General features: G+C 39.2%; 1 protein-coding gene across 1 annotated transcript; it reads left to right on the plus strand.

Moving 5' to 3' along the window:
- The first annotated feature begins 35 nt into the window (after positions 1-35).
- LOC126427151 (uncharacterized) lies at positions 36-24,553 on the plus strand. Its single transcript, XM_050089377.1, has 3 exons — positions 36-249; positions 7,310-7,451; positions 24,204-24,553. The coding sequence occupies exons 1-3, from the start codon at positions 36-38 to the stop codon at positions 24,415-24,417; spliced, it is 570 nt and encodes a 189-aa protein (XP_049945334.1). The 3' UTR covers positions 24,418-24,553.
- The last annotated feature ends 390 nt before the right edge of the window (positions 24,554-24,943 follow it).

Raw genomic sequence — 24,943 nt, forward strand, 5'->3', positions numbered from 1 at the left:
TTTTCAGATGGCAATAACTGTCTTCTAATGACATAATGTATGAGAACAAGAATGATGTTGTTGATAAGAATGAAGTTCCTCGTAGTATCCAATCAAGTAATAAAATAAGTTATGGAAAATTAAAGCCAAATACTGCAGTCCCAGTACTAGGCAAAATTAGTAAAGAATCCACCAATGATGAAAATAGTAATTGCACCACCAAGAAAACTGAAAATATGAAAACAAGTGATATGAGCAATGAGTTTACAGGTAAGATGATTGTTTCAGTATCCCAACTTAAAGAATGTAAGACATACACTGGTGTCAAAAGTTAAAGCAACAAACTGTTATTTCCCCAACCTGTGTCCAGTTCTCAATATAATCATACAAACTGCCAAACAGATGTCCGTACGATCGTGTTCTGCATATAAGATGGCATTCCGATCAACTGACAAACATGCCAACGGTGATGTCAGGGCACCTATGAAAAAAGGTAGTTTCTGCCAGGTAGCCCAACAGCCACAATCGCTTTGTACACAGTCACAGATGGTGCAGAGAAGATGTTTACCAGACACTCTGCAGTGATGGCCCATAGAAAGAACAGAAACAGGACAGCAGCTAACTGATTTGGACCAATGGTGTAATGTGAATCGTTCTGTCATTTCTCGGATTTGCTGACAGTTTATAGAAACCAAAACTGTATCCCAAAGACCAGGGCAGAGCCGACCATGTGTGACTTCAGGAGAGAGGACTGTGATTTGGCTGTAAGAGCACAATAGTAGCGCCTTAGTATGTTTATGTTGTTGTTGTTGTTGTTGTTGTTGTCTTCAGTCCTGAGACTGGTTTGATGCAGCTCTCCATGCTACTGTGTCCCGTGCAAGCTTCTTCATCTCCCAGTACTTACTGCAACCTACATCCTTCTGAATCTGCTTAGTGTATTACTCTCTTGGTCTCCCACTACGATTTTTACCCTCCACGCTGCCCTCCAACGCTAAATTTGTGGTCCCTCGATGCCTCAGAACAAGTCCTACTAAGCGATCCCTTCTTCTAGTCAAGTTGTGCCACAAACTCCTCTTCTCCCCAATTCTATTCAATACCTCCTCATTAGTTATGTGATCTACCCATCTAATCTTCAGCATTCTTCTGTAGCACCACATTTCAAAAACTTCTATTCTCTTCTTGTCCAAACTATTTATCGTCCATGTTTCACTACCATACATGGCTACACTCCATATAAATACTTTCAGAAACGACTACCTGACACTTAAATCTATACTCGATATTAACAAATTTCTCTTCTTCAGAAACGCTTTCCTTGCCATTGCCAGTCTACATTTTATATTCTCTCTACTTTGACCATCATCAGTTACTTTGCTCCCCAAATAGCAAAACTCCTTTACTGCTTTAAGTGTCTCATCTCCTAGTCTAATTCCCTCAGCATCACCCGACTTAATTCGACTACATTGCATTATCCTCCTTTTGCTTTTGTTGATGTTCATCTTACATCCTCCTTTCAAGACACTGTCAATTCCATTCAACTGCTCTTCCAAGTCCTTTGCTGTCTCTGACAGAATTACAATGTCATCGGCAAACCTCAACATTTTTATTTTTTCTCCTTGGACTTTAATACCTACTCCAAATTTTTCTTTTGTTTCCTTTACTGCTTGCTCAATATACAGCTATGACTTATTAAACTGATAGTTTGGTAATTTTCACATCTGTCAACACCTGCTTTCTTTGGGATTGGAATTATTATATTCTTCTTGAAGTCTGAGGATATTTCACGTGCCTCATACATCTTGCTCACCAGATGGTAGAGTTTTGTCAGGACTTGCTCTCCCAAGGCCTTCAGTAGGTCTAATGAAATGTTGTCTACTCCGGGGGCCTTGTTTCGACTCAGGTCTTTCAGGGCTCTGTCAAACTCTTCACACAGTATCATATCTCCCATTTCATCTTCATCTACATTGTCTTCCATTTCCATAATATTGTCCTCAAGTACATCACCCTTGTATAGACCCTCTATATACTCCTTCCACCATTCTGCTTTCCCTTCTTTGCTTAGAACTGGGTTTCCATCTGAGCTCTTGATATTCATACAAGTGGTTCTCTTTTCTCCAAAGGTCTCTTTAATTTTCCTTTTTGCCTGCTTCATTTACTGCATTCTTATATTTTCTCCTTTCATCAATTAAATTCAATATTTCTTCTGTTACCCAAGGATTTCTACTAGCCCTCGTCTTTTTACCTACTTGATCCTCTGCTGCCTTCACTACTTCATCCCAACGCTCCAATCCGTAGAACGCCAGTTTCCTTTCTCCTGATAACCACGTCCTCCTGTGTGGTCCTCACCCAGAGATCCAAATGGGGGACTATTTTACCTCCGGAATGTTTTACCCAAGAGGACGCCATCATACGGTAAAGCTGCATGCCCTCAGGAAAACATACGGCTGTAGAATGAGATTTTCACTCTGCAGCGGAGTGTGCGCTGATATGAAACTTCCTGGCAGATTAAAACTGTGTGCCCGACCGAGACTCGAACTCGGGACCTTTGCCTTTCGCGGGCAAGTGCTCTACCATCTGAGCTACCGAAGCACGACTCACGCCCGGTACTCACAGCTTTACTTCTGCCAGTATCTCGTCTCCTACCTTCCAAACTTTACAGAAGCTCTTCTGCGAACCTTGCAGAACTAGCACTCCTGAAAGAAAGGATATAGCGGAGACATGGCTTAGCCACAGCCTGGGGGATGTTTCCAGAATGAGATTTTCACTCTGCAGCGGAGTGTGCGCTGATATGAAACTTCCTGGCAGATTAAAACTGTGTGCCCGACCGAGACTCGAACTCGGGACTGGACCAGACTCTGAATGTGGCTCTCCAGCAGGGATACGACTTCCTCAAATCCTGCCCTGAAATGAGATCCATCCTTCATGAAATCCTCCCCACTCCGCCAAGAGTGTCTTTCCGCCGTCCACCTAACCTTCGTAACCTGTTAGTTCATCCCTATGAAATCCCCAAACCACCTTCCCTACCCTCTGGCTCCTATCCTTGTAACCGCCCCCGATGCAAAACCTGTCCCATGCACCCTCCCACCACCACCTACTCCAGTCCTGTAACCCGGAATGTGTACACGATCAGAGGCAGAGCCACGTGTGAAAGCACCCACGTGATTTACCAACTGACCTGCCTACACTGTGATGCATTCTATGTGGGAATGACCAGCAACAAACTGTCCATTCGCATGAATGGACACAGGCAGACAGTGTTTGTTGGTAATGAGGATCACCCTGTGGCTAAACATGCCTTGGTGCACAGCCAGCACATCTTGGCACAGTGTTACACCGTCCGGGTTATCTGGATACTTCCCACCAACACCAACCTATCCGAACTCCGGAGATGGGAACTTGCCCTTCAGTATATCCTCTCTTCTCGTCATCCGCCAGGCCTCAATCTCCGCTAATTTCAAGTTGCCGCCACTCATACCTCACCTGTCTTTCAACAACTTCTTTGCCTCTACACTTCTGCCTCGACTGACATCTCTGCCCAAACTCTTTGTCTTTAAATATGTCTGCTTGTGTCTGTATGTGTGGATGGATATGTGCGTGTGTGCGAGTGTATACCTGTCCTTTTTTCCCCCTAAGGTAAGTCTTTCCGCTCCCGGGATTGGAATGACTCCTTACCCTCTCCCTTAAAACCCACTTCCTTTCGTCTTCCCCTCTCCTTCCCTCTTTCCTGATGAGGCAACAGTTTGTTGCGAAAGCTTGAATTTTGTGTGTGTGTTTGTGTTTGTTTGTGTGTCTATCGACCTGCCAGCGCTTTTGTTCGGTAAGTCACCTCATCTTTGTTTTTATATATATATATATAGATGATGTGACTTACCAAATGAAAGTGCTGGCAGGTCGACAGACACACAAACAAACACAAACATACACACAAAATTCAAGCTTTCGCAACAAACTGTTGCCTCATCAGGAAAGAGGGAAGGAGAGGGAAAGACGAAAGGATGTGGATTTTAAGGGAGAGGGTAAGGAGTCATTCCAATCCCGGGAGCGGAAAGACTTACCTTAGGGGGAAAAGAGGACGGGTATACACTCGCACACACACACATATCCATCCACACATATACAGACTGTATATATATATATATGATGAGGTTAGAAAACAGGTTTCAAAATCTATTAGGCAAGCAAAAAGGAAGTACACAAAGGCACAACTGGATGCCATAGAAGAAAATTTCCAAAACTATAATACAAGAGACTTCTACAGAACTTTCGCAGATAAAATACGAGGATATATCCCTCAAAATTTATGTTTCAGAAAACCAGATGGTAAATTAGCCCTAACAAACCAGGAAAACTGTCAAGTATTGGCTCAATATTTTTCTAACCTACTAAATTGCCCAGAACCTAGTTTAAGGTTTCCCAAAGAAATCTGTGCCAACGCTCAACCGGATTCATTACCACCAACACAGGAAGAAATCAAATGTCACATTAAAAACTTAAAAAATAATAGAACATCTGGCGAAGATGGCATTGTTGCAGAGCTATTAAAAAACCTAGGACCAAAGACGTTGCAAGAGCTCACAAAAATAATAACAAAAATATGGGAAACAGAAAAATTACCAGAGGATTGGAAATGTGCCCTTATTCACCCGTTACATAAAAAAGGAGACAGAACAAATGTCAATAACTACAGGGGAATCTCACTTTTACAAGTCACCTACAAAATTCTCTCAACATGCCTGCTGAAAAGAACACAAGAGCAGCTGGAACGCCAAATTGGTGATTATCAAGCAGGCTTCCGCCCCGGTCGCTCATGCATAGAACAAATATTTAATTTAAAGACAATATTAAAACACAAAGCAATTAGAAATGCCCCCATAATTTGTACATTTGTAGATTTTAAGAAAGCCTATGACTCAATTGACCGGCAATCTTTGTTTAACATTTTAGAGGAACTTGGACTTGACTCCAAAACACTAAGGCTTATCAAAGAATCACTGACAGACACTGTATCTAAAGTTAAATTCAGGGGAGAAATCTCTGAACCTTTTCTCATAAAAACTGGAGTACGTCAAGGTGACGGGCTATCTCCACTTCTGTTTAATATAGTCCTGGATAAAGTCATTAAGGAATGGGAAAAAGAATTAAAAAATCAATCCTACTGGAAACCAATCCATCTTGGTAGAACCAAAGACAACGTGGAGATATCTTGTTTAGCATTCGCAGACGACTTGGCCATACTTGCAGATGATGAAGAAATCGCCACCAAACAAATAGAGATCCTTAAGGAATGCGCGGATAAAGTAGGTTTACAAATTTCGTTTCAAAAGACAGAATTTTTCTGTACGAAATTCCATATACACAGCTTGAACACAAAATATGGAAAAATAAATAGAGTAAAACATTTTAAATACCTAGGTGAAATTTTGGAGCCAACCGGAGGAGAGAAAATTGCACAGAAGATCAGACAACAGAAAATGAAGAGAGCATATGGTATGACACATGAAATATACAATAAAAAATGCATCTCCTTGAACACAAAAATCAGACACTACTGCGCAGTAATTAAGCCCGCAGCACTATATGCTAGTGAAACGCTCACACTCCACACAAAATGTGATTTAGAAAAAATACTAAAAGAAGAACGCAAAATTATGAGAAAGATTTTAGGTCCAAAATTAACAGAAGAAGGATACTGGATACAATCAAGAAGAACCACAGAAACTATATCAAACCTGGCAGCAGACATAAGAAGGCGAAGATTAAAATTTTATGGACATGTCACTAGACTTCCCCCCACACGACTCACCAACAGAATTCTCACTTACATAGAAAAAGTCAAATCAACAACACCATGGATTAGCCAAGTAAAATTAGATTTACAAAAAGCAAATATTGAACTTAAAGATGTCAAAGATAGAAAAACTTTTAGAAATAAGGTGGAAAAGTGGATTGTATTGTCGGAGAAGGAAGCACTAAAGAGACCAGGAACAAAATGGACAGAAGAAAGAAAAAGAAAACATGGAGAACGAATGAAAGAAGTATGGAAGAAACGACGTCAGAAAGTTTTGCGTGATCCTTCTGGGTCCATTCGCGATAAGTAAGTAAGTATATATATAGTTATAATAGAAGGAAACATTCCACGTAGGAAAAATATACCTAAAACAAAGATGATGTGACTTACCAAATGAAAGTGCTGGCAGGTCGACAGACACACAAACGAACACAAACATACACACAAAATTCAAGCTTTCGCAACAAACTGTTGCCTCATCAGGAAAGAGGGAAGGAGAGGGAAAGACGAAAGGATGTGGGTTTTAAGGGAGAGGGTAAGGAGTCATTCCAGTCCCGGGAGCGGAAAGACTTGCCTTAGGGGGAAAAAAGGACGGGTATACACTCGCACACACACACATATCCATCCACACATATACAGGGAAACTATAGAGGGAAACATTCCACATGGGAAAAATATATTTAAAAACAAAGGTGCTGTAACTTACCGAACGGAAGTGTTGGTATATTGATAGAGACAATAACAAACACAAACACACACACACACACACAAATTTCAAGCTTTCGCAACCCACGATTGCTTCATCAGGAAAGAGGGAAGGAGACGGAAAGATGAAAGGATGTGGATTTTAAGGAAGAGGGTAAGGAGTCATTCCAGTCCCAGGAGCGGAAAGACTTACCTTAGGGGGAAAAAGAGACAGGTATACGCTGGCACACACACATGCACACACACATATCCATCCGCACATATACAGACACAAGCAGACATATGTAAAGGCAAACTCTTTGCTATGTATATTAATGCTTCGCATTTAGCTTTTGTATAATTGCATTGCAACAATTGGATTTGTGAAGATTCTAGCACAGAAGATAAAAGCAGCAGTAATTTATTCACATGTTTTAATGTGTTGGGCAATTTCTAAATCGAAACAGAGTTTATTAAATACATTAGGTATACTCACAGTTCAACAGTCCTTTCACAGTATTCTCATTCAAATTTCTCAGACTTTTCTTCTTCAGTGCATTTTAATGTCATTGCTTACAATATTTGCTTAATTTATTCTCATAAAATTAATTTAAAACAGTGTGTCAGTTTACAAAAATGATTTCCTCTATTCAAAAGATCGACACAATAAAATTTTGTTGAGGTGTTACTGTCTGAGAAATGTAAGTTCATGTCAAAAACCTCTATTTTTCCAATCTGTTGTTTTCAGTCATGTACCTTTTACTGTTAGAGTGAAAGACACATTTTATGAAATAACTAGCTTCCAGTTAGTATAACTATCACTATAATATTATTGTTTTTTTCATTTCCGGGTGTGAGCTGTTTTTATAGATTCGAGTGGTGGTGGAAGTTTTAACATTGGAGAAGAATCACCACATTCAAAGTTACTTCCTGGGAGTTGTTTCAAGACACCTGAGACTTCCCCATCACACTCCATATTCCAGATAACACCATGTAATAGGTAAGATTTCTTTACTGCAGACTGATAGTTATGCTAGCAGGTATAATGTGATCACAACTTCTGTATGATGTACAGCTGATTATGTGCAAAGGTGGATTAAAAATAAACCTATCTAATTATTCTGTTAAGGGTAGTGGTTTACAGTGAGAGTGGGACTTGTAATTTTGGTAGAACAAACTGGGAGGTTCACCTCCATGAGAGCATGAATGCAAGGCTGTATTTGGTCTATAACTTCCAGTAGAAATGAGGAGGGAATGTGAATCACAGTTGTGCAGCATGCAGGTGCAATATTTATTTATAACAGAAGTATTTAGCATAATAAAAAAAATTGTGGTCATTGCTCAGACATCCAGAATCAGTGACATTGAAGTTTCAAGGGTTTTTTGTTTTTTGGAATGAAGAATTTCCTGAAGGATTAGATACTATGAAAAAAGGTCTGAATGGTGGCAGGTAATAGCCCCCACTGTGGAGAAAGTGAAAGAGCCTTGGGGAGTAAACCTAGAATGAAAATCGTGGGAACTCCAAGGCACTGAGGTGGCAGTGGTATCACTAAACTGTCCCTGCACAGCACTGGAAACAAAGCCAGGGGAAAAATGCATAACTGGTAGGAACCAGCCATGGATGTAGGTGCCCAAGGACAGGATAATTTCTGGAACAGGTTGTAAAGCCAACTCCGTGACGTAAAGATGGTGATCATAAAAAAAATGTCAGCCTCTGTACCATCCCAGAATTTCCATAAGTCCAGACAGCATTAAAGCATTGCATAATTTTACTAAAACAATCATCACCTAATGATACTGGAAATTCAGCAGGAAACATGTATTCCCATATTAGCAAATACCTAAAAATATGTAAAACCTTGCTCCCATCCACTGAAAACCATTTCATTGACAAAGACCATTATCAGTAATTAAAATGGCCACAGTCTGGATTTTTTAGTTTTTTGGTGTATGACCTTGCCATGATGGTACTGCTAATGGCTGGAACAATGTAAAAATATAACTGTTATACTTCCTAAGGAGAGGCAGCTCTAATGATGATTGCATCTTCAAGTGTAAAGTACTCCACAGATAAAGCAGTTCCCATTTGGATCTCTGAGGGGTAAATACTGTACTTAGGAGGATGTTTTCACCAGAAAAAACCAATTTGGTATTCTATGTGTCAGTGTGTATGTCATAGTAATTACAGTGGTTGCCCAGAAAGTAATGCACATTTTTTTTTCTTTTTTCACAGCCAAAAACAATGCTACAAATGCAAAACATTATGTATGTATTATTTGGAGTCTCCCAAGTGAGTGTGCCAAGTTTCCGTCACTTTTTACAGATAGTGTAGCTGCAGGACAGTTTCAAAATAGAGTCTGTAGGTAATGTACACTACAGGCAGCATACCGTCATTGAATTTCTCACTGCAGAGAAAGAAACTGTGGGAAATTTTCCCAAATGCTTGTGCAAAGTCTACAGAGCATCTGCTGTTGACGAAAGTACAATTAGTTGCTGGGCATTGATGGTGAGGTCATCAGTAGGTGATTCAGTGGAGCTCCACAATTTTCAGCAGTAGGGGAGACCATCCACAGCTGTTACACCTGACACATCTGCCCTAGCCCCCTCACACTTTGTAGCGGTTCCACCTGTTTTTTATTTATTTCTTTGCTGTCCTCGGTGTCAACATACTACATTGCTACACTGGCTGAAAACTAGGGTTTGTAAGCTGGACACTGACTACTGTAAATAATGTAGCCAACAGGTGCACAGTTTCATTTCACAATACTTTAATTTCACTTTTCACAATCCCCTAATACCACACAGTTATATTTCCAGTGCACTATAGTTATAACTTTTGGTAAGCCTCATTAACAGTTAGCAGGAAAACCTCCACGTACTGCTACAATAGTTTACTGTTGAACATCTACGAGCAGTAAAAACCTAACCAAAAAGTTCATAGTTTTTGAAGAGGAGAAAGGTACATACAGAGCAGAAACTGTCATTGGTTTAACACACGCCCTATTGGTGTAAAACTTATTTCACTCTTTAGTTGAGCCATTGTTGTTGTTCTAACCAACACAGATTCCTCATCTGAAACTCAGCCGTGGACTGACTGTCTCGTGACCAAAAATTGGGCCCTTATATATCATCACAATAATAAGTGCTGAAACTACACATTGTTTTAAGTTACATTTACAGAAATTATAATTAAAACTTAACTCATTAAATTAACTGAATACATTGAAAAATTCCATCTTTTTAACAGTTTCTTCTACTGCAAGAGTTAGGCCAAATTATTTGTTTAAATCATGAAATTAACATACTATATAGTTATGTGAACAATACTTTGGACAAAACTGTTAATTACTTTGGAATTAATTAAGGGCTGGCTTTGCTAACATGTTTTCAAACATAGCCAAACAGATACTTCAAGATTACTAGTATTTCATCTTCCAAATGTTTATAACTAGTATAGAATTCATATTTGTTTATATGTCAACAATAGAATTTAAGTTACGAAACAAATACTCATCTTGCCTTATATTGAAAGATACTAACTGGGAATAGTTGAAATAAATTAGAAAGTCAATTACATACATAAAACTAAGCATAAAATTAGATCTGGTGTTATATACTGTAAAACTGATGGCCAACCTTTCTCTTCTATGGAAATGCAGATAATATTCACGTATGTTAATGGTAATTGGTTCAAAAATGAAAAAAAAAGGAATTTAAGTGGCAGATGGCAAAACAAGAGCGGAATTTAAAATATCCCAGCTTGCTTCTTCACAGCTCCACAAGGGGAGATGAGAGAGAGCACCTCCATTTGTGTGTAGTGCCATGCTGGAGCTGTTGTGCTGTCCTTTCCAGGAGCCAACAGCAGGGCTGAAAGAGTTTTTTTATCCATGATAAGGGCAAACTTGGTTCTGAATTGGTAAACATGGCATTTCTCAATAGCAAAGATGATTGCCAAAGCTTCATTTTAGATTTGGAGTAGTTCTCTTGAGTGGGTGTCAGCATATTGGTTGCATAGGCAAGTGGTTGCTCAGTACTGTCATTCCTATGCACCAGCAATCTGTTAATAACATAGGGAGAAGCATCAACAGCAAAAACAAGTGGACTTGAGGGAGAATAGGACATAAGGGAAGGCACAGAATGCAGCATATGCTTTAGCTGTGTGAAAGTGTGCGATAAACAGCTGTTCACCTGAACTGGACATCCCTCCTTTGCATTAGGAGGGAGGGATGCATAATGTGGGCCACTTGTGGAAGGAACTTAATAATAATAATAATAATAATAATAATAATTGTAATACACCTTCCAAAAAAGGCCTGTAGCTCCTGTAAGCTTTGGGGACAGGGTAGAAAGTCAGTAGAATCATACATTTGGAGGTTAATCAAAGTGATTGTAACTCCTTTGTCAACCTGGAAACAGACATCCTGGTTTGCAGCTGTGAGATTGAGAAACAACTTAGTGGCAGGAGGATTGCCCTGAGAAACAACTGTCCAAAGTTCAGGCACCATCCCTTGATGCATGTGGGGGCAAACAGTTCGAAGATGCCCATCTTTCCTACAATGACCCAGAGACCCAGACAGTCCACTCATGGGTTTTCTATGAAGCAAACATGATGGGAAATCCTGCTGCTTACACCAGTGAGACATGACAGTCTGTTCAGAGGTCCTTGATGAGTCTGATATCAACGAATCATGACACCACCTTCAGGAGAAAGACTTAAGAGAATTCCACCCCTGAGGCAGTGACTAGACCACTGCTACCTGAGGTTGAGCCATGAAGCATTCATTTTCTTCATGTGTGCTCTCGAAATAGTGTGTGATTTTCAAAATACTGTCCAGGAAAGATTTGTCTAGTTACAGGGCTGCAGTGCATACTTCAGGATTTAGAGCAAATAGGACCACTATAGCTTGAATAAAAGCCTCTTCATATGAAGTTTTGCAAGCCAGGTTTGTACAATTGAAATCACATTGTCAACTCGGTCCTTGCATATCCGTCACTCATGATCGGTGCAACTGAGCTGCTCGTTTGTGGTATTGATGGAACTCAGGACATTATGCAAGCATGTTGAATCACTATGAATAATACTTTAATGGCAACAACCACATCTCCTCAAACATGAGTGTGACAGGTTTCAAGAGTGAAGCCAAATTCTTTAATAAGATAAAAGTCTCTGGAGAATCCCAAGACATGAAGAGCATCATGCAAAACCCAAAAAGTGGAAAAGGTTTTCTCTCAGCTGCTGCAAGTATATGTCACAGTCCTCTTTGGCTTTGTTGAATGGTGGAAATGCAGGTGGGTGGCTCTCTGTCTGACAAGTGACAGCAGCCTGGATGGGGTGGGAACCCTGAATCTGTAGGTAATCCTAAATTCCCTGATGGAGTAAATTAGTTTGCTTTTGTTGCTAAAACTGCTGTTGTAACTGCTGCAGTGGGAAGAGCTATTGCTGTTCTACGAGCTGCATAAGCTTTGCATTCATGGGACGCCACTAACCTTTGACCTCATTGCCTATTATAGTGACTGGAATGAGACAAGACCTGGAATGACTCGAGAACCTGTGGAGACTGTGAGCCACCAGAGAGTAAGGTGGTGGACAACAACATCAAAAAGACAAACAATGGAGGAGGCACAGTGGAATATTAGTGCAGCGAGTAAACTAAGATCGAAAGCCTAAGATGTAGTGAATCCAGAACACCACAGTGATGTGTAGTGAGATCAGCCCAGTAGTGCAGTGAAATCACAAGTGGCAGCCACGGGTGCTGATAGGCTGGCAGAAAGGGTGTGTCTCTGCAGCCAGTGCTGTGGTGGTGTCAGCAGCAATTATAGATTAAGGCACTTCCATCTAGCAGCCAGGGTACCAGAGAAAGAAAGGAAGAGAATGTGGACTGGGGGAAAAGAATGAAATAGAAAGCCACCTGGCAGAATTTTTCACAGACTACAGTTTAATCATTGCTAGCACTTCGTTTAAGATTGATGAAAGAGGTTTCACTTGATGGAGATACCTAAAGACAATGGAAGATTTCAGGTTGATTATATAATATATATATATTTTATTTTGCAAAACATTTCCGGGGACAGATGTACAATCTGATCATACTGTATTGGCTATGAACTGTATACTAAAACTGAAAAAACTACAGAAAGACAGGAAATCAAGGAGATAGGACTAAGATAAATTGAAATAACTAATAGTTGTTGAGAGTTTCAAATGTGATGGAGAGGTGGTATGCTGAAGGCACCAGAGTATCAAATATCCAAAAAGATAAGGCCCTTAGAAAACACATGGGGCATGGAATTTAATGTGCAAGATGTGGCAATATGGAAATACACCCAGTGAATCAGGCAACCTGGAATATGGACATGAAATTGACAGAGACTTCAAAATGGCAAATCCATACCATGACAAAACTATTTTGCCTGATATGCAAGACATAAAGAGGCAGGTGAAATAACCATCAGTATGCAAGAAGAATATACCATTTCCAACGAGGTGGGTGCTGACAGAAGTGAATATTTAGTTTAATATGTCATGATTTATTGACAGAAACATGGAAAGAGTAATAGAAATCATATTCGGGAAAGATTAGTTCGAGTTTTGAAATGCAGGAACAATGGTGAACCCAAAACTTATCATTGAAGACACACTAAAGAAAAGCAAACCTACATTTACAGCATTTGTAGATTTAAAAGCAGCTTTTGGCAGTCTATACTGGAATAAAACCTTTGAAATTCTGCAAGTAGCAGGGACAAAATACAGGGATGAGAAATCTTATTTATAGCCTTTACAGAAACCAGAGTTCACTTACAAACAGTAGTTGAGAATGAGTGAGACAGAGTTGTAACCTATCCTTAACTTTATTCATTTGGTACTGTGACAAGCAGTAAAGAATCTCGAGAAGAAAAAAAAAACTTTGAAGTTCGCTTTATGACTTTGTAATTTAGCCAGAGACAACAAAGGGCTCTGAGGAGCTGTGGAAGGGAATGAACAGTGTCCTGGAAAGGACTACCAGGATGAATACCATCAAAAGCAAAACAAGGGTAATGCTACATAGACAAATTAAATCAGATGATGGTGATGGTATTAGTTTAGGAAGTGAGACAATAATTTGGGAAGCAAAATAACTGACAATAGCTAGAGTAGAGAAAATAAATGCATTTTGGTAGTAACATGAAAGTTGTTTAAAAAAAAGACAAATTTGTTACTATTGAATTACATTTAAGTGTTAAGAAGCCATTTCTGGAGTACTTGTGTCAAGTGCAACTTAGTACAGAAGTGAAACATTAACAATAAACATTTGAGGTAAGAAGGAAATAAGTGCTTTTGATATGAGTTGCTACAGAAGACTGCTGAAGATTAGATAGATGGATCAGATAACTAATGAAAAGCTTCTGAACTGGATGCTGAGAAACATTTTTGCTACAACTTGGCTAACAGAAGGGATGGGTTTATAGGACACACCCTGGTGAATCAAGGAATAATCAATTTTTCAATTTTGGTCTTCTTGGGGGGGGGGGGGGGGGTGGAGTTAACAATAGAACAAGGAAACTAGGGGTTGAAGTTGATTCAGGGTGCTGCAGTTAAGTTAGTGAAGAAAAGGCCTGCACAGGATTGACTAGCATGGAAAGTGGCATCAAACAGGACTTCAGACTAAAGATCACAGAAACATATAGAGCTACTATATCAAATGTTGTGTCTATATGCACAGCTCATGAGAGAATTCTGCTTGCTGAACCTGGCAGTGGTAAATGTAAAGTTCCTCCTCCTGGCCTTGATGAGACAACTGGGCCCAACCAACTGCCATGGCATTGGATGCGGTACAGAGAAACATGTGGTCAGCACACTACTAACTTGGTCATTGATGGGTGTCTTGAGCTTGGGACCACTACTAATAAGTTGAGTAGCTCCTCAGTTGGTCTCAAGTGGCTGAGTGCACCCCCATACCAGTCCTCCCACCAAGGAAAATCCCTGGCAGTACAAGGAATTGAACAGAGGTTCTGCTGAATCACAGTCAGCCATACAAAATTGTTAAGCCTTTTGTGGCCACTTGTTGACAAACTGTCTATTGGCTTCTATCCCAGGCTCTTCGGCCAATGTTCATCTAATGATTTTACTGACATCTCACCATCATGAGTGGCTGGCATTGTCAAAGCTTCACCCTCCATTGCCAGTGGTGAATTCCACCAGCAATGGAGGGTGAAGCTTTGACAATGCCAGCCACTCATGCTGACAAAACATCTGTAAAATCATTAGGTTGAACATTGGCCGAAGAACCCAAGACAGAAGCCAATAGGCAGTTTGTCAACAGTCAACCATGCTGACCACCCTGCTATCGAGGCAGGCGACCTAGTAGTGGAACACTTACTAAATTTCCTAACTGAAGCAGTGGTTTTTCACCTCTCATATGGCAATCACTGCTGTGAAAGTGACTCCTGAGCATAACAGTCATCTAGAAAAATAGTTTGAATGAAAACAGTATGATAGCAACTGTATAAACTGTACCTTCACGATAGCTCTACCAAAATAGATGAATCCAAAGAAGAAGCTTCAGCAGTGCTGGGCTCCCAGGAAATGAAAACATGTGCTGCATAAGTATACATTTTCATTGTTCCCTGCAGTAGATCCTGTTGACATTTCAAGCCGCAGAAGTTTAAAATCCAGACTTCTTTCCATTATTGAAACATTGTAGAACATCTGTAATAATTTGAATGTTCATATGTTTTCCAAAACATTCTGCTGTCACATGGATGGAAAGATGCCTACAAGATATATGAAATCCAATATACTTAGACATTTAACAAACAAGCAGCCATGGCTAATAAGCTGTTGTTGGTCAGTGCCACTTGATGTCACTGGTGTCACAGCAGTACCATAGATTGGAGTTTGCTAAGCAATAACCATAGTGTTTTTTCTGGCCATATACTGTGTTTCTCTCAACCATTGTTGGAACTGGCCAAGCTAAAAGTGAGGTATAACAATAGAGCTACAGACAGGATGAGACAGGCCAGATTAGCAGAATGTTGCACAGTTGACTTTATTGTCTATAAGTTATGGATTTTTACCATTTAAAATACACTGCAGCTCCAAAGAAACTGGTATAGACATGCATATTCAAATATAGAGAGATGTAAACAGGCAGAATACAGCACTGCAGTTGGCAATGTCTATACAAGACATATAAGTGTCTGGGGCAGTTGTTAGATAATTTATTGCAGCTACAATGGCAGGTTATTAAGGTTCAAGTGAATTTGAGCATGGTGTTGTAGTTGGCACACAAACGATGGGACACAGCATCTTCAAAGTAGTGATGAAATGGGGATTTTCCCCACATGACCATTTCATGAGTGTACCGTGAATGTCAGGAATCTGGTAAAACATCAAATCTCCAACATCACTGTGACTGGAAAAAGATCCTGCAAGAACAGGACCAATGATGACTGAAGAGAATTGTTCAGCATGACAGAAGTGAAACCATTCTGCAAATTGCTGCAGATTTCAATGCTGGGCCATCAGTAAGTGTCAGCGTGTGAACATTTCAATGAATCATCATCAATATGGGTGTTCGGAGCCAAATGCCCACTCATGTACTCCTTGATGATTGCACGACACAAAGCTTTATGCTTCACCTGGGCCAGTCAACACAGGCATTGGACCGTTGATGACTGGAAACATGTTATCTGGTCCCACGAGTCTCTTTTCAAATAGTATCAAATGGAAGGATGTTTACAGATATGGAGATAACCTCATGAATCAATCCATGGACCCTGCATGTCAACAGGGGACTCTTCAAGCTGGTGGCTCTGTAATGGTGTGTGGCATGTGCAGTTAAGAGTGATGTGGGACAACTTATATGTCTAAATACAACTCTGACAGGTGACACATATGTAAGAATCCTGTCTGATCATCTCCATCCATTCATGTTCATTGTGCAGTCCAACAGACTTGGGCAATTTCAGCAGGAAAGTACGACACCCCACATGTCCAGAATTGCTACAGATTGGATTCAGGAACACTCTTCTGAGTTTAAACACTTCCGCTAGCCATCAAACTCCCCAGATATGAATATAATTGAGCATATCTCGGATGCCTTGAAACATGATGTTCAGAAGAGATCTCCACCTGCTCGTACTCTTACAGATTTATGGACAGCCCTGCAGGATTCATGGTGTCAGCACCCTCCAGCACTACTTCAGATAATAGTTGAGTTCATGCCATGTCATTTTGTGTCACTTCTGCATGCTCACAGGGGCCCTAAACGATATTAGGCAGGTGTACCAATTTCTTTGGATCTGCAGGGTAATTGCCAGTCAACACAAATACCACTTTTACCATATTAATGTTTCATATAAGGTATATGATGCAGGTTAACAAATAACATTGATCTTACATTAAACTACATTAAGGCAGAATGTTTAATCTGTAGATACTGACTGAAACACAGGCATTTTTTCTTGATTGTCTCCCATTTAGCCTTCCATTTCAGATGCCTGAGCCAGACGAAAATCCTTATTCTTGTGTAAAAGAAAATTACATTTTATTAATTTTGTTGAACTGCAAAAGTACAATGAATTTTTCCATCACTGTTTTGTCCAACAAAATACTTTCTTCTGGAAAGCTGTGCACAAATTCTAAAGCTTTATCAGCATAGTTGGCACATAGGTATTGGAGATACGAGACCATAAGGAACCACTCTGATCCAATAATGATTTATATCTCTTCTGTGCATGCGTACTGTGGAATTAAAATGTGTATGGCCTTTAGCCATTCTAGCCCACATTAACTGTCCTGCATTTTGTCACATGGCCCACTGCTCTATTCAAATTAACATCCATATATTTTACCATCATTCATTTAGAAACAGTTTTCACACTATGCAAATACTTAAATGAAATACATTACAAAGTTCTGTTCACACTTATTCTATCACATACTGTTATATTTTCTCATTGCAGTTATTTTCATTTCAATATATTTCATTAACCAGAACGGCAGTCATTTGTCAAAATGACTACTTCTTTCTTTCTTGCCCATTTTGCATCATGTTATTCAAATCCTTCTACAATTATTAATACATAAATATAGTATTAAATAAACATAGAAAATGAAATGTCAGTACAAATTACCTATGCAAAGCCTAATAACTTTGTGTGTTTGAGGATGACTGCTTTAGGTGCACAGTTTCACCTGTTACGTTACATACCCCCACTTCACAAATTCATTACCTCAGTGATGGCTACATGAAGTAGCACCAAGACTTTCACCCTGTACTGCTACTGTGTATATAAATAAGAAACAAATGTGAGTACAAATAAAACTGATCCAAAGCCTGACTAGGAACTTCATGTGGTGAAAAATTTGGCATTGAAATAAGAGATGTGTAAGCAATATACATCTAAACTGTAAGTGATCTTTATTTTTGAAACACATTCAATTAGTCTCTATGGATATCAATCAAATCAGTTTAAATGGAATTGTCTATCTTCAGTTCTTCATGTCATTACACACTACTTCACTGGTTATGCCCTCATTGCAGTCTCCAGTTGCTGCCACAGCAAGGACCTCCTCCTTGAGTCCCAGCTCCATCTTGCATCAGCAGACCACTTCTCTCACATCAAAGTGCAGCCACCAATGCAATGTACTCCTCTTCAGTGAAGCCATTGTGCTGACAAGCATCAAACAAATGACCAAAATCAAAAGTTGCCTGTAACTTAACCCTATGGCTTCCCAGTGTTCATGTTATTGAAACCCTCCCTGGTTTACCATGTTTTACTGTATCAGATCACAAGTGAAAGAACTTGATGCACATACAAATATCAAATGAATGCAGATTCCTTATGGATCAATCTCAGAACCTGATCACAATCATAGACTTTATAATTCATAAACATTTTTCTTAAACAGGTAAGTTATGTACTATTCCACCCAGCAGACACAAAGTAACAGTTCATTGCATATGAATATAATTACAATTATATCACTAGTATTTTTCAAATTACAGATATTTTCCCTTGCCGAGACCTTTTTTTGCCAGCTCACAACTGGTATCACCCCCCATGCACCTGCTGCAAGCTCCAGATGCAACTTTTCTTGCCATATTCAGACACAACCTATTGTCCCCATGAGCTTTCATCCTACATCCCAATATTATTGCTCACTAACTAACCCCCAAAACAACTGTTACACTTACTCAACATAGACCTTAAATCCTACAAAATCACTTACAAGTATACACACAACAATAGGTTAGTATACACAATTTTCAATATACTTAACCAGTTTCACATATACAACTAATATACTGGAACACTAGTGTCTCCATTTATCACTACTATATCACCTGTCAGCATACAGCCTCAACTCATTCACATTCCAGAGAACAAATAGGTTCTTTCTTCTCCCTCCTGCCTGTTTCTCCATTACTTGTCATTGTCACTATGCTCATTCCTAGTAGTTGACCATCTGTTCACATTGCCATTGAAATTATTTCCATAATTGTTACCCTTATTCTGATTTCTACCTTCCTTGTGTTCTGCCAGTTTTGGTTTAGAACATAGTGGCGTGACCATGTTCTCCACAAAATTCAAAAACTATTGCACTGAATCAGTAGGGCTGTGTGTTAGATCTCATTGCAAGTTTTCTGGCAGCCTTCTTTTTAGTGTTGATGTTTCTGTTAGTACCCCTAACACTCTATCTAAATCTACTAGTTTGCAGAGTTCCCTCCAGTGATGGATACATACACGGAGGGAGTAGGGTGGGGTGAGGGGGGGGGGGGGGGGGGGAGCATGAGAGCTAATGCTAATAACCACTTTGCTTGAATTGTTGAAGAGGTGAAGGCAGTTACGGAAGAGTTAGGTGTAGAGATGAGTGTTCCTCGTCTTACAGGCAGACAACGACACTGGGAAAACTGTGATCATAATGATGCTATGAGAGCTGTTTTTATGCCAACATTGAACCATGTTATGTCTGATATGAGGGAACGTTTTGCTGAAGAAAATAATTATCATTTAAAATTCAGTATACCTTCGCCCTCACTACTACTGAAACATAATGGTAATGATCTGGCACGTAAACTGAATCAGTGCTTAACTGAACTACCATTCTTTGAAGAAGAGTCACTCTTTGTGATTAAAAAGAGAATAATGAGAGAGGTTCTTCAATACAAGCAAACGTGCATAAATTCCCTTAATGGTCATGCCTCTGTTATACAAGCATTGTCTGTCTGTCCTAACTCTGACTATCCTACTTTGCACATGCTGTGCAAAATATTTGCTTGGCTACCTGCATCTGTTGCTACAGTAGAAAGAAGGTTTTCAACATTGCGGTGTACAAAGACATGGCTGAAGTTAACAGTGAAGGACAATCAGCTTAATAGCTTAGCTCTGTTGAACATTCACCCTGACTTTGATTGTCCTATTGGCAATGGAATTAACCAGTTTGCCAGGAAGAGTAGGCGCATAGATTTCATCATCATTTAAGGAAGAGAACCACAATTGTAACTTTTTTATAGCATAAGATGGCACCATCTTGTATATGTGTATAATTAGTTTAAATAAAACTTTCTTAAACTTTGCATGTGACTTGATTATTTTTTTACTACGGTAAAGGCAGATCAAGATACCTTAAGCACCCCCTCCTTAGGTTTTTCTGTATCCACCATTGGTTCCTTCACATAGAATTCTCTCAAAGTATCTCTACCATTTCTGTGATTTGGGCCATTTAAGAAGTAATTGTTCAGCCTTAATTGCTTGGCCTACCCCCAACATTTATGCAAGAACATTGCTTCAAATTCCTTAAAGTCTACAAATTCCTCAGCATGTTGGTTAGCTCAAGTCTGAGCTGGTCCCTCCAGCTGTCCCTTTACAAACTTCACTTTTACCTCCTCACTCATCACTGTTATAAAGCTATCTTTGCACGTAGGCAAGAAATCTATTACGTGGTACTGTTTTCACCCCTGAGTAGTTCTATAATACTACCAACCTCCATGGGACACCCTATCATCATAACTGCCTACCCAGCTGGTATATTACTTACGGTATCTCCAAGTTCAGTTTTTAAACCTCCAATTTCAGGTTTTATACTTGCATCTTGTTCGGATTTTATATTTTCCAACTCTGAATCTAAACTTTCATCTAATTTCTCACTCACTGCATTCAGTAACTGAGTGAGTTCTTTTCCTCGAACCCAACCACTCTCCTTTGGGAAACTAAGGCTACTACTATCACTCCTAATATCCTCTGATCCACAATCACTTGAAAGTTTCTGCATCTCATCAGTCACAGCTGACGACTAGCAACACAAGATGTATAATGCTACTGATGCTTATACTTAAATTGTGGCTGCTACAACATTGACTATTACTGTGACATGTGAAAGCAAGCGTCGTAGGGATGGCAGGGCAATGGTGTGGAGACAGTCAAGCACATCTGTGTGTGGCACAGCAAGTGAGAACAGAAACACTTATCAGTGCTGGTATGGTCAGTGGTGTCTTGATACAACTGCCATGTGGACTGGTGGTAGCACGAACACAGCAGCTCTGCGAAATTCACATGGATCAGCAGTACCTCAAAAGGGTGAAACAGACTGTCCCATAAAAAGTTGTGGCACAAAGTAGGCACACAGTGCAGAGTCTCGTATGGTGCTGCATGCTGGTGTATTAATGTTCACATATGCTCAATGATTGCAGTGCCAAACTGTTACTGATGTGCACTGCGTGTAGGTCTGGGCCCCCACACTATCTGTTCTCAGGCCTATACACTTCCTGGGACACTCAATCCCAAAATATTTGTCAAGTGGAAAGGAAACAGTCCATTCCCTGATGAGCCTACCTAATTGCAATGATTCCTTTGGTTAGCAGTAACTACTGGTACTAGGAGTCCAGTAGAGGGTGAATGTACAACCTGTTAAATGACTCTTCTGCACAGGGGTTTCATTGCACATGGTTGCTTTATGTCCTTACATAAGTGATTAATCATTATTAATGTGACCTATGAGGTTTGACAGTGAAATACCAATATATAAGAGCAAAATGAGCAATGAAATCAGAAATTGGGGATATGCATATTTAGCACATGTTAGAATTATATTGTTGCTTTATTCAAAGAAAATTTCTTTTCTATGAATGATGGTCCTACACACAATGGTCCAGTCAAGTCTAAAATAGTTTTAGCATAGTAGTTGTGGGCAGTGAACAGTTCACTACATCACAGTCACCATAAATTGCACTATGTTGACAGCTCACAAACTTATAAACTGAAGATTAGCTTCTGAACAATCATATAGGCATGATCCTACTACGGAATTAAAATGTGTGTGGCCCCTGGCCATTGTAGCCCACATTACCTGTGCAGCTCCTAATGCACCAAATATCTCAATCTCTGGCTTGTGTCCCTGTCCTACATTTTCTCACATGGTACACTGCTCTAGTCAAAATATCATCCACATACTTGACAATATCATCCACATACTTGACCATAATTTGTTTATAAACACTTCTCACACTATACAAATATTTAACCAAAATACATTACACAGTTCTGTACACACCTATTCTATCACATATTATTTTTTCTCATTACAGTTCAGTTATTTTTATTTTAATATATTCCATGAACTGGAACAGCAATCACTTGTCAAAACATCTACTTTATTCTTTCTTGCCCATTTTGCATTATGTTATTCAGATACTTCTGCAATTATTAATACATAAATGTATTATTAAATAAACATAGAAAAAGAAATATCAGTACAAATTTCCCAAGCAGAGGCTAATAGCATCATGTATTTGTGGATGACTGTTTCAGGTGCACAGTTTCACCTGTTACATTACAGCATCTAGTCAGCCACTGGATCTTCCCCACTGACATCACAGTATTCGTCTTTTGGATCTGGAGCTCTCATCCTTATATCACAGTAATTAGCCATGTTTGACACAGTTTCGCATGGTGACTGGGATTCACCCCCTATGAAACCAGTTTAGATGACCATGTTCCTTGCCATTGTTCCCAGCAGAGGACTGCAACTTCCAGTTTGATAATGTCCTGACTCACTCATACAGCTGGAAAAGTCACTGTGATCTGTATTTGCAAAACAGTAGATGGTGTTCCAATACTTCAGCATCTCTCAGTGATCTGGAAAAGTTTCTTTGCGGGAATGAAAAGAAACTCAATGACAAGTTTTACACAAATTGCAGTTTAGGGTGACAGGCTGCACTGTATTCTAAAGGTAGTCCTTCACAATATCAAACAGTTGTTACTATTTTTTGTCCAACTTGTGTATATCATTCATGGATGCAAAGAAAAACAGTGTGGTGTTACAAATTCCTACATACACAACTGTTCACTGAATTATGTTATGCATAAAAAGATCTACAGTAAAAAACAAAGATGCTGTGACTTACCAAATGAGAAGGCACTGGTAGATAGACACAATAAAAAACACACAAACACACACACAAATTTTAAGCTTTCGCAACCCACAGTTGCTTCATCAGTAAAGAGGGAAAGACGAAAGGATGTGGGTTTTAAGGGAGAGGGTACGGAGTCATTCCAGTCCCAGAAGTGGAAAGACTTACCTTAGGGGAAAAAAGGGACAGACACACACACACACACACACACACACACACACACACACACACACACACATCCATCCACACATATACAGGCACAAGCGGACATATGTAAAGGCAAAGAGTTTCAAGGGTGAAGACAATGTTGGTGATGTTTTCCAATTCTGCCGGTATTATGCATCATGAATTCACCCCTGGAGGACAGACAATTAACCAGGAATACTACAAATGTGTCCTTGATCATTTGCACGAGAAGGTGCAGAAGAAAAGGCCTGCATTGTGAAAAGCCAGGAGTTGGGTGCTACACCAATGACAATGCTCCAGCTCATCGTGCCTTCTCCATCATTGAATTTTTGACCAAATTCAAAATTCCTGTGCTTCCAAAACTGCCAAATTACCATGATTTGGCTACTGTGGACTTCTACCTGTTTCCTAAACTGAAATTTTCACTAAAAGGGAAGGGATTTGACTCAATTGAAGACATCCAGGAAAATATGGAGGGCATCCTTAACAGACTTCAGGAAAGAAATTTACAGGAATGTTTCCAAAAGTGGAAACACCATTGGAGTCGGTTTGTGCAGTCAAAAGGGGGCTTTGAGGGAGATGCATCACAGTAGCATGTAAGTACCACCATTGTACAATTATAAGCCCATTGTTAAAACTTTCCATTCACACCTGTCATATTCATCATATTTTACTATGCTGCAGAGTAACAATGTTCCAGTAGAGATTCAGCCTTACATCAACAGCTGTATATATTTCTAACACTGTAGGAAAGACTGCACTTAGCAGAACAGGACTGGTGATGTATTGAAAAATGAATCGAGCTAATGTGGAGTTTCTTAATCTATAGTTATTTTAGAATAGTCCATTGAGAAAAAGTACAAACCTGTCAAGTACTTACTGTTAATAAAATAGCTTTCCAGGTTCCTTTACATTTACAATGTGTTTTGTGATTTTTGTGTGCTACTGAATCTTTTCTCTGTTATTTGGGAGGTATGGTCAATAAGGATCACAAAAAAATTGTTCACATAAAGTATTGTATTTTAGGAACTTTAATTTAATTTTATTTAATTTTTTTAAGCTTTATCTTTGAAATACTGCTTAAAACAAACATGAAGCGATATACATTATTATGTAACAAAAGTTTTTGTGTGGCACATAGCTACTGTTATACTCATTTTCTTACTTTTCAGTGGGGAAGTTCTGCAATATGTTCATCAACAGAAGACAAAAGATGACAAAGCTGTCAAAAAGAAAGATGCAAAGTTTATTCATACCTCGACAGAAAATCAGGCTGTAAATGATGTACATGCAGCACTTCTAAAGGGAGAACCAGTCCCAAAACATATAATATCGAAAGCAATGAATGTTGGTAGTGATGATAGTTCAGCTGAATATCTTGAATGATTTAATGAGCATAGAGACATGGGCCATAGTATTTTATGTGCTATGCAGTAATGGCTTGTATGATTAGTTTCTTCTCTCTGTGCCCCAAGGTATAAAATAATAATTATTAATAATTTTACTAATGCTTTTTTCCATTTGTGGGGAATATAATGGTATTTTACATATAATAAATATAACTTTTTAAATAAAAATTAACTATGAAATGCTCTCTTCTTACTGAACTGTAGGTGTCTTATTGATCCATGATTCCCATCCCAGAATGTTGACAGATTTAAAGTCCTAATTACTCCTTTGTTTTATTTATCCACTGTAGTGTCTATTAACTTTATATCACATATTATTTATTATTTATTTATTTATTTTTACAGTGGCATTGAATAATGTGAATGAGAAAGGCAACCATTCAACGGCAGGCTGCAGTTTTATAAGATATAATGGGTCTCATTTGTTTTTTCAAATTTTTATTTGTCATTTCAATATGAACAGTAGTTTTCCTGTGTAGCCAAGTCACAGAAACTATGCCCCT

This window comes from Schistocerca serialis, chromosome 11 (assembly GCF_023864345.2).
Source record: "Schistocerca serialis cubense isolate TAMUIC-IGC-003099 chromosome 11, iqSchSeri2.2, whole genome shotgun sequence".
Lineage (NCBI taxonomy): Eukaryota > Metazoa > Arthropoda > Insecta > Orthoptera > Acrididae > Schistocerca > Schistocerca serialis.